General features: G+C 44.1%; 1 protein-coding gene across 1 annotated transcript in view; it reads right to left on the minus strand.

The window, feature by feature from the left end:
- Positions 1-1,847: 1,847 nt before the first annotated feature.
- The window catches only part of TGFB2 (transforming growth factor beta 2), a 58,935-nt gene continuing 43,576 nt past the window's right edge, over positions 1,848-17,206 (minus strand). Inside the window, exons 3-7 of the mRNA XM_008149823.3 lie at positions 9,314-9,446; positions 9,081-9,191; positions 7,355-7,532; positions 5,997-6,150; positions 1,848-3,113 (exon numbers count right to left, since the gene is read on the minus strand). Coding sequence (XP_008148045.1) covers positions 2,955-3,113; positions 5,997-6,150; positions 7,355-7,532; positions 9,081-9,191; positions 9,314-9,446 — 735 coding nt within the window. The 3' untranslated portion in view covers positions 1,848-2,954. The remainder of the gene's footprint in view (positions 3,114-5,996; positions 6,151-7,354; positions 7,533-9,080; positions 9,192-9,313; positions 9,447-17,206) is intronic.

A 17,206-nucleotide genomic window follows, 5' to 3' on the forward strand; every position in this document is an offset into this window, starting at 1 on the left:
TAAAATACAGCGGAATCGGTCATCAAAATACAAAACAGCTATTCTTATATTCCATTTTTTTTTAAAACCATGTCAACCATAAAATTGTACTGCTGCTTAACACATAAAAACCGCCCCGCCCCCCCCACCCCCCACATACTAACATTTCCCCCTTCTCTCCCCCTCCCCCTCCCTTTCCTCCCCTGGCAATATTTACTTATGGGAAATAAAGACCTTATAGAACCCCCAAACTAAAAAAAAAAAAAAAAAAAAAGATTCAAGAGATCTTAAAATAGAGCATTTAAAATATTAATCAGTGCATTCATGAGGAAAGACAACATAATACAAAACAAAATGTCATTTCTGAGAAGAAAATACCTGCAGAAATAAAAGGGATTTACATAGAATTCATAGAAAAGTGGAAGAGAAAAGAAATCAACACACTCAAATCCGGGACTGGGTTCCATCCGCCACAAGGGCTGTTCGCTACTGGAGCCTCCCACCTCCTCCTGCCATTCCAGTTCTCCAACTTGTCCATCCAATTCGTCACTTTCATCAGCGGTCAGGAAATTCCAAAAACAGAGAAGCCGACTATAGCAGACAGCTTCTCTCGGGATTTACCCTCACTGTGCTGCGGTTTAGGTGAAACTGCAAATATCCCATTGTGAGACCTATGCGTGTTGAGCTTAAAGCTAACTAAGGGACAACTGCCAAGTCCTACAAACTGTGACATGAGGTGACCTCCTTGGCAGTGACATAGCAAATCATTTACTGAAGCAAAGTAAATGGCAGCGAACTCTCATTCACAGGGAAAAATGTATTTTTTTTTTTTTTTAATCACGGGAGAATTTGGTTTGTGCCTTCTCAACCTTCACAGAACATCTATGAAAATCTTAACTTCAGCCTGGCCAGTGTGACACGGTTGGTTGAGCATCAACCCCATGAACCAAGAGGTCACCGGTTCGATTCCCAATCAGGGTGCATGCCCGGATTGTGGGCTCGATCCCCAGTAGGGGGCATGAAGGAAGCCGCTGATGGATGTTTCTCTCTCATCGATATTTCCATCTCTCTCTCTCTCTCTCTCTCTCTCTCTCTCTCTCTCTCTCTACTTCCTCTCTCTCTACAATCAATAAAAACATATTTTTTTAAATATCTTAACCTCAGTGAAATAAGCTGAATGACTTACACTGACCTGTTTTCTTTTCTCTCCCTTAAAAAAAAAAAATCAATGAGAAGATAAATCTTTCCATTCCCCTCACTCGGAACACCAACAGCCCGATTAAAGTAAAAGATGTGTCCTGTGAACTGGCTGCTGGGTGGTAATAATAATTCTGATTGAACCAAGCGAGAGAAACCTTTCTTAACTGTCACCAGGTTTCGGTCAGATCCTCGAGCCCTTGCTAAAATGAAAACATTTCACCTCGATGATCTCTGTATCTATACTATTCCCCAGTTTTTCCTAAAACAGGAGCTTTTTAATGTCTGAACTGATGAGAAGTGATGCTCTGAAGATGAAGGAAGACCACTGAACTCTCAAATCTATCTCTTTTGCAAAAGGAAAAAAGGACAGGTGGACTCAGGTAGCTTATGTCATCGTAATAGACAATGTACAAAGCACAGTGGAGCAAATACTATAACACATGTATTTTTAGTGCAAATCAAAATCTAGGGGCTTTACTCAAAAAAAATACTAGCCAGCTAAAGGAAACACACAATTCAGAGTGATCGTAGAAAAAAAAAAAAGCCCAAATTTAAGTCGAATCTAAATCATAGTTGACATTATTACAGAACATTAAAAATCTGGTAAAAATTTATACATTACAAGCCAAGTAGATAATGTTTTGATTTAATAGTTTGCCAAAAAAAAAAAAAAAAAAAGATCAGCTGATGTGTTTCCAATGATACGGGCTTCTACACCCATCTATTGTAATAATAAAGGTATGGTTACATATACGGAAACTAAGAAAACCTATAGCATAACTATACAGCAAGACTTCCATGTCTGAAGTTTGACCAGTACGAATCAAAGCATTGCAACCTCTCACTGGTGGGCTAACCTGACAGGGAAGCATTTACAATGACAAAGAAGAAAAAACCCTTCCAGACTTCGGACGGAAAGTTTCCTTTATTAACAGGCTTTTGGCTTTGAACCTTACAAGATGCTTCCTCGGGCAGTTGGGACATAGCATGTGTTTTCAGGGTCTTGATCTCAACACAGACTTGTGTGGTCACAGAAGAACTCACCTGGGTTTTCATCCCGCTCCTGTGACCTCTTTTTTTTTTTTTCTTTTTCCTTTTCTTTCTTGTTCTGGCTCGTTTGAGTTCAAGTTCCTTAAACCATCCATGAGTTTCTGGCAAAGGATTTTGGTCTCCACTTTATACACCTGTTTTCTTTTCCAAGGGCCATGAAATGTTCATTATGTAGAAACACACAATAAATAACTCACTGTTAACTCTAAGAGTAGGAACAGGGAAGGGAGACTATTGCATAGCAATACAGACAAATCAGGTGAGGCCTGGGGTAGGAACATATGTACAACTCCACTTAACGGGATTTTCCTGTTTTTTTGTGTGTGTTTTGTTTTCTTTCACATAATTAACACTAACAAATTCTTCCAGTGTTTATTTATTTTTTCCTTAAAAAAAAAAAAAAGGTTTTGCTTCTTGTCTCTCTCACTTACAGAGTAGGTGCAATGTAGAATCAAGCCTTCCACGCGTTTGTTTTTTTGTGTTGTTTTTTTTTTTTTTTTTGCTTTGTTTTGTTTCGGATGCCAGTTTTAACAAACAGAACGCACACTTCCGACGTGTCTGAACTAGTACCGCTTTTCAAAGGATTATTTTAACACTGACGAAGCAAGGCTCTCTTGGGTTTCTCCTTACAAACTTGTTATGTTGTGGTCAAATCATCATCATCATCATCATCATCATCATCATCATCATCGTGTGGTTACCGTCTTGCCACTTTCCCAAGGATCTTAGCTGCATTTGCAAGACTTCACTATCATGTTGGACAGCTGTTCGATCTTGGGGGTCTTGCCGATGTAATAGAGGATGGTGAGCGGTTCCAAATCCTGGGACACGCAGCAAGGAGAAGCGGATGCCTCCGGGTTGATGGTGTTATATAAGCTGAGAACCTGAGAGGGCACCGGGGAGAAAGGACCACAACAAAAGAAGGCAATTAATTTTTAAATTCCTAACAGTCGTAGCCCTGAATGGGCAATGCAAATTATTTTTGCTTGCAATTTTCTTTTCTTTTTTGTTTTTGTCGATCCTCACCTGAGGATATTTTTCCATTGAGTTTTGGAGAGAGTGGAAGGGAGGGGGAGAGACAGAGAGGGAGAAACAGCTATGTGAGAGCGACACATCCATTGGCTGCCTCCCGCACCCACCCCAGAATGGGCCAGGGATCCAGCCTGCAACCGAGGTTCTTGGTGACCTTGACCGGAATCGAACCAGGGACCCTCCAGTCCCCAGGCCAACGCTCTGTCCACTGAGCCAAATGGGCTAGGGCTAACCCCGCTCTCCATCAGAGGGGAATGTGACTTTGACCGACGGCAGTACACAGGTTCCCCGGTGATGATAAGGAGTCATTTCCAAGGATGCCATTAATGTGTTAGCCAAACAGCGAGTGACCTTTTCCTCGAGATTCACTGCAAGTTTTTTCTCCCGGGACAGATGATCCGTTGAGCGCAGCAACACTGGCCACTTTCTTAAGCTACCTCTGGCTCGTTGGGTAACTGTCCAAACCACATATTTGTGACCACGACAGTTATTCTTCCTCTCTCCTTGAAAAACAAGCAGGTCTCTGCCTTCACACACTCCCTCTGTGTATCTGGGAGGGGGAATTATGTTTCTACTTGGCAACGGGGCCCTGCCCACATTACAGCTACTGTTGCCACAGCCCCGAGGAAGCCGCCTGGCCAGAGAGCCCGGACAAAGGGACAGGCATGAGCAAGCTTCCCTCACATGGCCAAGCGCATGGCCGGCCCCACGTGCCAAAATCTACAGGGGAGCTGGGCAAACAGCTGAGGGAAGGAGAGCCCTAGTTTGTCAATTTAAAGTCTTGCCTAGGTGGCCGTTTATAAACAAAGAGACTCCATGTTCCACTAACACGTGATTTGTCTTATGGAAGTAAAGAGGAATTGGATACTAGGGATTGTCTAACATAACTGATAACCCCGAAGCTCCTGAAGTGCAGCTGAATGCATTATGGGATCCTGTTGGCAGTAGATTCATTTTCCTACCCTGCAGGGAAGGCAGTCTTTCTAATGCCTCTTTAATAAGGAGATTTGCAGAGGCATAACCCCAATGGGTAGCCACATTTCAGGAAGGAAACTCTACAACACGGAGCCAACAGAGGCCTAGTTATAAAGCCAGGAGTCTACCTCCCAAGCTCCGCTTTGTCGCCAGCTGTTTGATTTGGGGAACATCACCTACATGAACATCCTCTTTCTTTTTCTTTTTAAAAAAATATTGTTTATTGGTTTCAGAGAGGGAGGGAGAGGGAGAGATAGAAACATCAACGATGACAGAGTATCACTGACTGGCTGCCTCCTGAATGCCTCCTACTGGGGATGGAGCCCACAACCCAGGCATGTGCCCTGACCAGGAATTGAACTGTGACCTCCTGGCTCATAGGTCGAAGCTCAACCACTGAGCCACACCAGCTGGGCTCCCCTTTCTTTAGAAGAGTGACAGGTTTGGACAAGATAACTTATCACATTTCGGACCAGTAGTTTTATTGCTAGCTTTACCCAGTGGCCAGATAAGTTTCTATTGAGCGAGTACAAAAAACGTTTTACATAAATGTTAAAGGCACGCTTTAAAATTAAGTACCCATTGCATTTTGAAGTTATTTCTTACATGTTCTTACAAGCTAATACCTTTTTAATGTCTGATACTTTGTAAAACACTGTGTAATATAAAGCGAGAATTCTCGTGATCCGTCCGCAATGTGTTATGAAGTCCTTCCCCCTCATCAGACACCAAGAAGCAGCATTTGAACAAATATCATTATTAAATAGAAAACTCTTTGCTCATCTGGACTGGGAACCCCCAGCATCCAACCTAGGACCTGCCTTCTGAATTGGCCTCTATCCTCATTAAAGTAACTTGATAACATTTTCAGAGTCTCACTTAACTTTGGCTTACATTTTAAAAGGCTTAGAAATACTAATTTTCAAATAATTTTCACATGCACCACCTTTTCTTCACATCAGCTCTCAAGTCTGGCATTATTTATTTGAAACATAATTTTTTTTATTTAACAATAGTGTGGTGAAGGTGGGGGGGCAGGTGCGGGGTGGAGGGGGTCAATGGGGGAAAAGGGCCATCTGTAATATTTTCAACAATAAAGATTAAAACATTTTTAAGGATGATTTTTAAGAGAGATGTTCCTTTTTGCTGATAAGAAATTGAGGTTCAAAGAAGTGAAATCACTTTCTAATTGTCAGACTCCAGTGACTCATTTTGCCAATGTATCTACTGAATCCTCAGTGTTCTCTCTTTCAACGTTATCACCTGATGAAGGCACCGGGATGATCAGAATTCATTTGGGAATACAGTTGACCCTGGAACAACACGTGTTTGGACTGCATGGGTTCACTTATATGTGTTTTTTTTTCAATACATATACAGTCAGCCCTCTGTATCACCTTTTCTTCACATCAACTCTCAAGTTTGGCATTATTTATTTTAAACATAATTTTTATTTTTGCATCGGTGGATTCAAACAACCACAGATGCAAAGGACTGACAGTAGGCACGCTTCTACTCCATATTATATAAATGACTTGAGCATCTATATTTTTTGATATTCATGAAGGATCCTGGGATGAATACCCTGCCGACACAGAGGGATGACCAGTTAGGTTCTGGAAGAGTCAAAAGTTTCACATATCTTCGACGGCATCTGGAATCACTGCCTCTAATGCCTGCATTGTTCAAGGGTCAGCTGTGATCAGCAGGTACGCATTAGCAACCCAAGAATAGAAGAGACGAGCCAACCAAGTACTTACCCTGCTGTGCTGAGTGTCTGAACTCCATAAATATGGGCATGCCCCAGCACAGAAGTTGGCATTGTACCCTTTGGGTTCATGGATCCATTTCCACCCAAGATCCCTCTTGAAATCAATGTAAAGTGGACGTAGGCAGCAATTATCCTGCACATTTCTGTTAAAAGAAGAGCAACGGAGATTTTAAAGTGGATTTCCCTCCTGCCCCTCATCCCAAACCAGGAAAGTGACTCATTCGTTTATTCAACAAATATCTATTAGCCAAACCACGGGGCCAGTTCTTAATGGTTTCATTGTCACCTAAATGGCTTTCACCATGGGGTGTGATGGTGATTTGCTGGGAGGACTTTCCCTTTTCAACTCTTTACCCTGACCCCGTGTCTGTGATCTTGAAAATCAAGCCTCTCCCTTGAATGACTAGCTATAAACAGAGAGGTGGCTGATGGAGACCAACCTCTTTCCAACCAGCGCTGCACGGTGTTGCCAGCCAGCCTCTACTGCCCTTTCCAATAGAAAGGAGGACGTACAACAGCTTTTTTCTAAGCTCCATCTAAGGCATTTTCCTTTGAAAACAAATCCTCTCTTTCATGTCATGTTCCTTGATCTAGGAATGAACCAAAGATCGGGAAACATGGAGTCTTATTTCATGCAAATACTGGCCCTAGCAACCCCAAATACTTGTGAACTCTGACCCTTTGAGCACTTTATCAGTGAGGACCCCTCGCTGCTCCATTCTGGAAAGAGAGAAAGAGGCTTCCCTTTCTCAGGCTTGGTAAGAAACCACGGAAGAACATCCACACTGCCCCCTCTGTGGACTCACGTGGGAATGGGAAATAAATCTATGTGCCCGCCCTTCTCGCATATTCTGTAGCTAAAGACATGACAAATAGCATTCTTCTTCCACGTCTTGCATCTCTGTTACTGTGAAAGCGCTATGACCATGGGCAGTGAGGACAAAGGCTCATACAGATGGTGAGCCTCCCTAATTAGGGAGCCACCACATTCTTCAGATAAACTTCCATTTGCTCTGGGGGGGAGGGGGGGCAGCCAGTTTATTTTCTTCCTCAGCCCCAAACTGCTTCAGAGGGATTGCGGGGGGGGGGGGGGAATTCAGAGGACTAGTTTTCTCCCTTTATACTCTATTCCTTGCTCAAGAGATGATGGAGATGATGAATACAACACAGAAATAACTATACTAAGCCCGTGGGAAGAATGATGTTATGAAATGCAATGGCCACACTGTTCTATACCGGACCCTAAGCCATGAGTACAGGACAAGTCCGTTTGTAGTCAGGGGATGGGCAGAGGCAGTAAAGGAGTTACCAGGCGCAATGACTTGGTTGTATTTCTGTGTTCTTTACCTAAAGCAGTAGGCTGCGTCTAGAGCGCGCTTCTTCCGCCGGTTGGACTGTTGTGACTCCAGTCTGTAGGAGGGTAACAACATTAGCAGGAGATGTGGGGTCTTCCCACTGTTTTTTTTCCTAGTGGACTTTATAGTTCTCTGATCACCACTGGTATATGTGGAGGTGCCATCAATACCTTGAAAAAATGCATTTGGGTAATAAACATTTAGCTTTACCTTCATCAGATATCATCAGCCATATTTCTTTCTTTTTTTTTTTTTTTTCATTTGTCTACTGTCACAAATAGCAGTGATGACCACAACGTCAGCATCAGCTGGCGACAGTCATTCCCTACGGAAATAGATATGGCGCAACAGGGCTAAGCAGGTGACAACAAACACTTCTAAATGGGGCTCTTGTCAGAAGACAGGTCAGGGTCCAAGACAGGGCTCGTTGGCTATGAAAGTCGCTACAGAAGAAGTCTTTGACCTCTAGTCCCAGGGCAATCCAGGCAGTTAATTTGAGTCAATCCTCGGTTCACGTTGTGTTCAAACCCCTCCATGACCAAACACACAGCAATAGAACCTGCCTTGTCCCTCTCTGGTTCCCTGTCTTCCTGGGAGTACTAAACTCAAAACTTTCCTAATGAACAGAAAGGAAGACTTACACGAAATTGCAGTGAATTCGGTTCAAATGAAACAGAAGTCACCCTTACCTAATGCTATTTGGGGAAGCTGGGAAGAAAGGGCTTTTTCATTGGCTTCATGGCATCCTCAACACTTTCCTGATTCCATCTGAGATTTAGAAACTGGAGCTCCCCAAAGCTCACTCAGGAGAATGCCAGTTTAAGCATTTAATCTCCACACCCTCGAGAATCATGACCAGGTTACAGGCTGAAATAAATCTCCTGACCTCTGGGAGTATTTTTCCATGAGCTGGGGCCACTGTAGCCTTCTACAAGTGGATGGAGGTCCCAGGTGGTGTCACTTAGGGAAGGGCAAGGGGCATCCTGACCCGGTGGTGAGGGGCCAATGCCACAACCACATACGGCACCCACTTCCCTCTCAACCTCTCACCATCCAGGGACTCGTAATCTAGCACGTGATTGGATGATGAGAGAGGAGGGGGAAGTCTACGTTGTGGGCATCTCCTCATTCTCCTTGACCTTCGGCTAGTTCACTACCAGGTGAGCAAGAGCCTGGGGGAAATTAAAGCCCTGTTAGGAGTGTATACACTATTATAAAAGTGTGATAAGGAAGGAACTCAAAATATTGGTCACCAGCTAGAAAGAGTGAAGTGGTTCCCTTACATGGAAGGTTAGTTAAAGGGGCTGGGGAGCGAGAGGGCTTTCTTCTTTGTGAAATACAGTTAAGGGTTCCTGACATTGGTTTGGGGGATTTCCTTAAATACACACTATCTTCTTCGTTGGCAATAGTAGCCTATGTGGAAAATTGGTTTGCTTACATGCTTAAAATAACTACGTAATGGTTTGTTGAGTCAGTAGGTTAGTACTGCTAAGTCATCACTGGGCATCGAGCAGCATAAAGTAGGAACCAAGCCCTTTCTTCCGATCCTTTCTGCCTTCGAGTATCTTTCTCCAACTGTATCTCTGCCCAAACAAATGACACTCCCCAGGCCTCACCAAACAATCCCGTTTTCACCTGCAAACTGACGTCATCACCCACAAGATTGTCAACAGAGGCCCTCCCCGCTCCCCCACCTCACGTGACCAAGTTTCAGTTACCTGCAAATCTCGCTTCTAGTTCTTCGCTTTTATTGGGGATGATGTAATTATTGGACGGCACAAAGGTGCAGCAGGGACAGTGTAAACTTATTTTAAATCCCAGGTTCCTGTCTGGAAAACATGAAGCCAAGGAGGTCATTTGCATGAGCGTCTATGCCCTTAAATATGCAGTCAACGTGCAATAACTTAGGGTCGCTGGACATCTAGGGAGGAAAACAGAGGGTGGGTGTAACCTTTGTGGTGGAGCCATTCGTGAACAGCATCGGTCACGTCGAAGGAAAGCCATTCCCCTTCTGCTCTTGTTTTCACCACTTTGCTGTCGATGTAGCGCTGGGTTGGAGACGTCAAATCCTTGGATTTGAGAATCTAGGGGAAGGAAGAGCAAGGGGAAGGGTTCAGTTGGCATACAGACAGCACGAGGAAGCCATGGCCGGGAGTATTCCCGTGTGTTATCTACATGTAGCATCCTCTCCAACACATGGCCACGTGCAGGAAAGCCTAACACCAGGCCATCCGCCATGAGAACCAGAGCCACTAAATCAGCTGTGTGTTATGATAAAGGTGACAGGACCCATAAAGCCAAGTGTCTAACAGAAAGTGACAGTCATTATTTTGCTTTGCTGACATAAGCTTTGCAAGACTCCGGCCATAAATTCTACGCTATTAAGTTAATGGTTTTGTTATTCTGCTTCCCGACTTCTTTCATTGGGGGCGTTGGGATGTGGGGAGGGGTCCGGTTCAGAGGACCCCTGCTCGCCCTCTGTGGGCCTCTGAATTATAAATCTGCTAATAAACAGAGAAAGGTCCTAACCCTGGATCCGAAACTCACTGGCATTAGAAAATGCGGCATGCCTCGGCTTTTGAGGTAAGTCTCGAGCTGGGATATTTGCTCTCAGCGTGACTTGTTCTGATTTATAAAGATATTCCATATCCTGTGGACTGAGCATGGATTTGGCCGGGAGCATAGTGAGGGTTTGAAAGAAAACCAGCCTGAACGCTGAGAGTTAGAAGGAGGCATTTATTTCCAATAAACAAAGAACACCTGCAGCATGTTCTTGGATTTCTGTAAGAAGTGGACATTTTAGGGTTTTTGTGGGGGGTTTTAATTCTTTCTTTAAATGACAGTGTTTTCTGAACCAGTCAAACCAAGATCTTACGTCTCCTAGCGCTGTATTAACTCGATAGCCAGACCCGTATCCTACCTTTCCTCAGGACTCAGGGGTTCAAGCCCTATGTTTGTTTGCTTGCTATTGATTTTAGAGAGAGGAAAGGAGAGATAGGGAGAGAAAGAACGATCGATGTGAGAGAGAAACATGTCCCACCTGGGGCTCAAACCCCCAACCTGGGTATGTGCCCTGACCGGGAATCGAACCGGTCAAGCCTTTGGCATGTGGGACGCCGCTCCAACCAACTGAGCCAGGGCAGCCCTATGTGGCTGTTACTGCCCTTCCTGGCATCGAGTCTAACTCTTCCATGGTCATTGCATACAGATGGCCTCGGTCTCTCCAGCAGGTTCCTAAGCTTCCCTGGGATGTGTCTTCAATTTGATGTCCTTTTAAAGCACAGCCCTTGACAGAATTGAATGACTATCTGAACGTCTACAGGACTTATTTACTCTCCTTGTAAAACAAACATGCAGAATCTTCCCATCCATTTTTAAATGCACTTCTCTTCTCTTTGTATATGATTTGGTCTCAGGTCATTTGGCCACAGACGCCTCCTAGAGTATCTGGCATTATAGTAGCCTGTGGTTGTTTTCTGGATTAAGTTTGCAAAAGGAAAGAGATTCATACACTTGGACTTTGAGGTGCTGGTGTGACTTTTAGACAAACCCTATTCCTCAGGCCTTTCCCCTAAGGTCCAACAAACCCCACAATGTGGACAGAATCTAATCGTGGTTTTCCCAATAGGTGAGATGCTCCTTGTGAATTAAAGGAAGCAAACAAACGGGACTTCAGGGCTGGGCACACTGGGTTCTGGGCTTGGCACGAGTTATTTAATTTATTTTTAATCCTCAAAACATTGCTGTCAGGTAGATCAAGCAAAATAAACTCCAGGAGGTTTAGTGTCGCCCAGTGTCTCACAAAGAATCATGGTAGAGAGAACACAGAGCAACCCTATCATTTTCCCACTTTGGTGCTGGAGTTTGAAGACCAGAGAATTGTGGGAGTCAGGGTTGCAACACGAGTTGCCCTTACCCTGGTCCAGGCGACACAGAACATGCAGTGATGGAGGCAAAGACTTTTAATGAGATTATAATAAATGTTGGTGCAAGGGGAAAATATAAAACGTGGAATGCATACGTAGTTAATGCTGACACGAACCTATGCCTTCAAAATCAAAGCTTAACATCAGTGTTTCCTCTGGAAATCCAACCTCTCCTTGAAAACTCTCCCCGTCGGGCCAATACCATACCACGCACCCAGTTGGGAGTGAAGGGTAGACTTAACCTCACCTGGGGTAGCAAAGATGAAATGATGGTGGGGAAGTTTTCGGGCATTTCCATCTGCCTCGCTGCCTGAAAAGGGACTAACATACCCAGGACTCATTTTCCCGTCTTTAAATTCCTTCCCCTTGCTGACTTCCTATAATGTGCTATTTTATGTTTTGCGTATCTGCTTTGCTCCTGATTAGCAGTGTGTCTTATTCATGTTCCTAATGTTCCTATCCTTAACACTTAGACCTACTGTCTAAAATAAAACATTGCTTTCATTGTGGAATTACTTTACATAGGTTATATATTGATATATCTATGATATCTATCTATGAGATATATGCACATGAGTAAATATAAATTATATAAATATAAGTGTAAATGTAAATATATAAATATTTTTCTTTGTAAAAAGCCTTTAGGAGGTAAGTGTTTCCTCAGCCGCAGAACGAACCCTGGTAGGTTCTGACAATGGACCATTTCATATTGTCACGTGGGTGAAAAGTCCTCTACATCGTTTTATCAGCTCAAGGCCAAGCCATTTGAAACCACCCAAGAAAGACAGCTGCCCTGCCGCCTCATGCTGAAACGTGGAAGTCGCTTTGGTCTAGCGCAGTGGTCGGCAAACTCACTAGTCAACAGAGCCAAATATCAACAGGACAACAATTGAAATTTCTTTGGAGAGCCAAATTTTTTAAACTTAAACTTCTTGTAACGCCACTTCTTCAACATAGACTTGCCCAGGCCGTGGTATTTTGTGGAAGAGCCACACTCAAAGGGCCAAAGAGCCGCATGTGGCTCTCGAGCCGCAGTTTGCCGACCACGGGTCTAGCGGGTTTGCCATCTCGAACTTTCTGGCCAAGGAGTTCTTAAACCCACTTGCTGCCGTTTAACTCCGCTCTTTCTGATCCAGTCCTCCGTGCAAACAGGAAACAGCTGCTTTCCATCAGCCAGAGAATAACCCTCCTAGTCCTGGAGACTATTATTAAGTCCCCCTCAGCATGCCCGCTCTCTGCCTCTCTCTCTCTAAGCTAAATAAACCCAGTTCCTGTAGCTGATACCCAAACCTTTAATCACGTGGGTCTCTAACAAGGATGAATGGTGCTGTATGAAAGCACTCCTCCTACAGCTTGGTGATTGTGCTAGAAAACCTTCTAATCGCCTCTCAGAGTCTCCAATCTCCACTTCAAAGGTATCTTCTTTCTAAGAATAGGCACACCCTCCCTATTCCATTTATCTTCCATTTTTCACCCACTGCATTAAAGTGTAAGGGAAGACAATCCATCAGTCCGTTCTTAAATTCAGGAGTCCATACAAAAATGACCAGATCGGTCAACTTCTCATTCTATGTTAGTCTTCCCTGTCTCTAATCTCCCAGCAACACGTGTACCGAGAGTTCATAGTCCTGAATCTACAGCTGTGTCCTGTAGAGCCACAGTTGTTCCCAAATCTTTTTATCCGTCTTTACAGGACAAAGAACACTTAGCAGGGTCTGTCTCCTGCTCCAACAGTGTTTGGACCAGACAGACCCAGGGACGCCCTTTCTCCCACCCTCGGGCCCCTCAATGCGTCTCATCAGTCACCTCCTTCACAGCCACCTCCCAGACCAGCCAACACACCTGTTTTCTTTCTGCCTTAACTCCTTACTGCAAACAACCACGCGCTCCCAAATTCCTCAGAATTATTCCACTACCGAGGTGGAGGCCCCGTCACCCGCCTGGCCCCCTGCCTCTGCGGGCTCCACACCCACCTCTCTCTGGGCTTCTGTTTCGACCTTGACCATGTGGCTCTCAAGGGCGGGGGCCACTTCTCCCTCGAGTTGGTGGGAAAGAAGAGTGAGGGCCTGAGCATCTTAAGGATGCTAAACCAGCACAGTGGCCGCATTCTCTTCCAGGATGTGCTGAGGCCTCCCCAAGATGAGGGGGCAAAACTCAGGGCCACGGAAGCCGCCCTGGCCTTGGCCTTGGCGAGGAGCCTGACCCAGGCCCTTTGGGTCTGCAGGCCCTGGTTCTGCCCATGCAGCCCCTGATCTCTGTGACTTCCTGCAGAACCACTTCCTGGAGGAGGAGGAGGTGAAACTCATCAGGAAGATGGGCCACACTTGACTCACCTCCACAGATGGCCCCCAGGCTGGGCTGGGCAAGTATTTCTTCGAGAGGCTCCCCCTCAAGTACCACTAGGAGCCTGTGGAGCCCAGAGGCCTTTGGGGGTCCCCTCTGCATCCCCTGGTCTCTGGCTTTTACCTGAGTCTCTCCCCAAAACTACTAGCCATTCTTTAACCGCCCTGAAGCCCTCTCCCATGCATTGGACCAAATGAAACAATACAGCTTTTTTCAGAAAAAAAAGAAAGAACATTTAATTGAATGGTAGAAGCTCTCTTGACTAGTGTCCATTTAACTGGCCAGACTGGCCAATATCTCCATTAGCTCTGGACTATACATTAGTTGCTGCCCATTGAATGCTGGGACTCGCTGCTGGGAAGCCACAGTCTAGAAGGTTCCAAGCACTCTGGCCTCACCAGCTGAGTTATATGCTTAGCAGGTATCAACTGTATATGTTTCTTTTTATTTATTTATTAGGGTGACATTGGTCAACATGATTATATAGGTTTCAGGTGTGGGTTTCTAGGATACAAGATCTGTATATTTCACCATGTGCCCACCACCCAAAGTCAAATTTTCTCCTGTCACCATAGCTTAGGACCCCCCTGTGCCGCCCCCCCCCCCCCCCCGCCCCGTATATGTTTCTAATCCTGTTTATGACAGTTGGACTTGCTATTGTAATTATACAAGTTAATTACATGGTCTAAAAACTGATGAAATACAGGCCCAGGAGTCAGGAGAGTTATTGTGCTGGGAAACCGAGTGGAGTGTCTTCATCAAGACACGTTGCTTTAAAAAAAAAAAAAAAAAATTGTTTTTTGAAAAATTTGGTGGTTCCTCCAAAAGGGAGTTCCCATATGACCCAGCAATTCCACTCTTAGGTTTAGACCCACAAGAACTGAAAGCCAGGACTCAGACAGGGGCCTGTACACCGATGTTTACAGCAGCATTATTCACAACAGCTGAAGGTGAAAACAACCCAGGTGTCCCCCATAGATACGCAGATAAACAAAAGAACATATAGACCAGGCATCCTCAAACTACAGCCCGTGGGCCACATGCGGGTGTTTTTGCCATTTTGTTTTTTTACTTCAAAATAAGATATGTGCAGTGTGCATAGGAATTTGTTCATAGTTTTTTTTAAACTATAGTCCGGCCCTCCAACGGTCTGAGGGACAGTGAACTGGCCCCCTGTTTAAAAAGTTTGAGGACTCCTGATATTATAGACATAGACTAGAATGTTATTCGGCCATAAAAAGGAACGAAATGCTGACACATATTACAACATGGGTGAATCTTGAAAGCATTGTGCTAAGGGAAATAAGGCAGGAAGAAAAGAACAAATATTGTATGATTTCACTTATCCTAGGTATCTAGAACAGGCAAATTCATAGAGCTAGAAAGTAGAATAGAGGTTACCAGGGGGCAGGGGTAATGGGGAATTATTGTTTAATGGGTACGAAGTCTGGCATGATGGAAAAGTTGTAGAAATGGATAGTGGTGATAATTGTACAACATTGTGAATGGACTCAATGCCACTGAATTGTATAGTTAGAAGCTAAATTTTAAGTTATATTTTTTTCTAATTTTCGATGTGGCAGAGACAGCTATAAAGAAAGAACAAGAGGAATAATAGGATGAGAGCCTAGAAGAATGCTGCATTCAGGCTGCAACTGTCCTGAAAGTTTTATCTTCTTTAAAGAAAATAAAAACTAGAAATAGTAGATGATTCAATATGGATGTGATTCATGGAAAAAATACAAGGACTGGCAGGCAGTAGGCAGAGCCATGGTCAAAGACAAATCCTTTGTCTCATAAAAATTCAGTGTGTAAATTGTGTGTGTTGTGTTGTACATATATATACATATATACATATATATGTACATATATATACACATACTAGTATGTTTTAAGTTAAAATATTTAAGATCTTCATTCTCTCTGTCTCTCTCTCATACGTTTCTACTATCCCCTGCTTTAACACATTTTTTCGTTAAATAACAGACCAACAACCATTCCTTACTGAATTAGAAAAAAGCTCCTAATATATTGGCAATGAGACACAGCTGTCTATCATTGAGCTACCACCCACACTGATGCCTGAATGTTACCTTCACTCCATTATTGACATATACACATTATCTATGTTGTGTGCAAAATACCCACACATCTCCTCTGGCAAGGCTCTGAGCTCTTCACTGAATTACAAAACTCCCTGCACAAAAGGATCCATTCATCTCTCTGTCCCTGGAAAGCAGCCAATCGGGGAGTGGATAGAGGCAGAAGTCACTGGTGTTACCCAATCGTTTGGGGGCAATAAATAAATAAAAGAAATAGCAGTCTAGATGCAAAGTTATAGCTAGAGGAAATCTTGGTCTTGAAGAATGATGTTGTAAATCAACTCAGGATTTGGCTTAGACACGAAGGAAAGACACCTCATCCCCCTCCTAAGAGACATTGCAGAAGTGATAAGAAAACACTGGGAACTCTATTTGCATATTCAGACATCAACAGACCTCTAGGAGATCCAAGAGGCCACCGGAACCCAACTTCTGATGGGAAGGGAAATTGAACAATAGAGCTAGGGAGAGAAACTGCAGCTTAACTTGTGTGAGCCCATCTTGTCTTTCAATGCGTTTCATGTTTTTACTGCATTTAATGTAACTATTTGCAGGGACTTGCATGGATTAACAGATGTGGAACTAAACATTCACTCTGCTGCCTATGAGCACCATCTCTCACATCCGCCTGACTTTGAGTGAGCAACCTCAGTAGCATGAAATACTAGCGTTAGAAAGCCACTTAGAAGCCATCTACTCCACAACAATACAGTTCATTCTCCGACATCTCTGTCTTCGAAGACTTCTCAGGATAGTCAAGTCGCTACTTTTTTAAAATATATTTTTATTGATTTCAGAGAGGAAGGGAGAGGGAGAGAGAGAGAAACATCAGTGATGAGAGAGAATCATGGATCGACTGCCTCCTGCACACCCCTCTACTGGGGATCGAGCCTGCAACCCGAGCATGTGCCCTTGACTAGAATTGAACCCGGGACCCTCCAGTCTGCAGGCCGATGTTCTATCCACTGAGTCAAACCAGCTAGGGCCAATTCACTACTTTTTGAGAAAGGCCAGCACACTTTTGGACAATTTGGCTTCAAGGGTAATCCTGTGTGTGTGTGGGGGGGGGGGGGGTAAATGTTAATTTCTTTCAATGGGGTATTGAGCTCTGAAAAGATAGAGGGAAGCAATCGCATTATTTTGGTTTGCTGACAGTAGCAGCTTCGAGAATAGTACTCATTGGCTTAATTTGGGAGGAATCTGACTCTCTGATTTGAAATCTTGACAATATCAACATTTATTTTCATGCAAACAGAGCCCACTCCTGAAGGGATGGCTTGGCTTATGCACAGGAGAAACAACCGATTCTCCCTCATTCTTGAACGTACTTCAACATTCACCCTCCAGAAAGCTTCCACTGACTGCAGGAGCCGTGTACCCTCATGACAACCTCCCCCCTCCCCCCCCCCGCCCACATGTACTAAAACATTTAATATAATCAGTTAATTCACTTAGTCATTACTCAATCAC

Source organism: Eptesicus fuscus, chromosome 24 (assembly GCF_027574615.1).
Source record: "Eptesicus fuscus isolate TK198812 chromosome 24, DD_ASM_mEF_20220401, whole genome shotgun sequence".
Taxonomy (NCBI): Eukaryota; Metazoa; Chordata; class Mammalia; order Chiroptera; family Vespertilionidae; genus Eptesicus; species Eptesicus fuscus.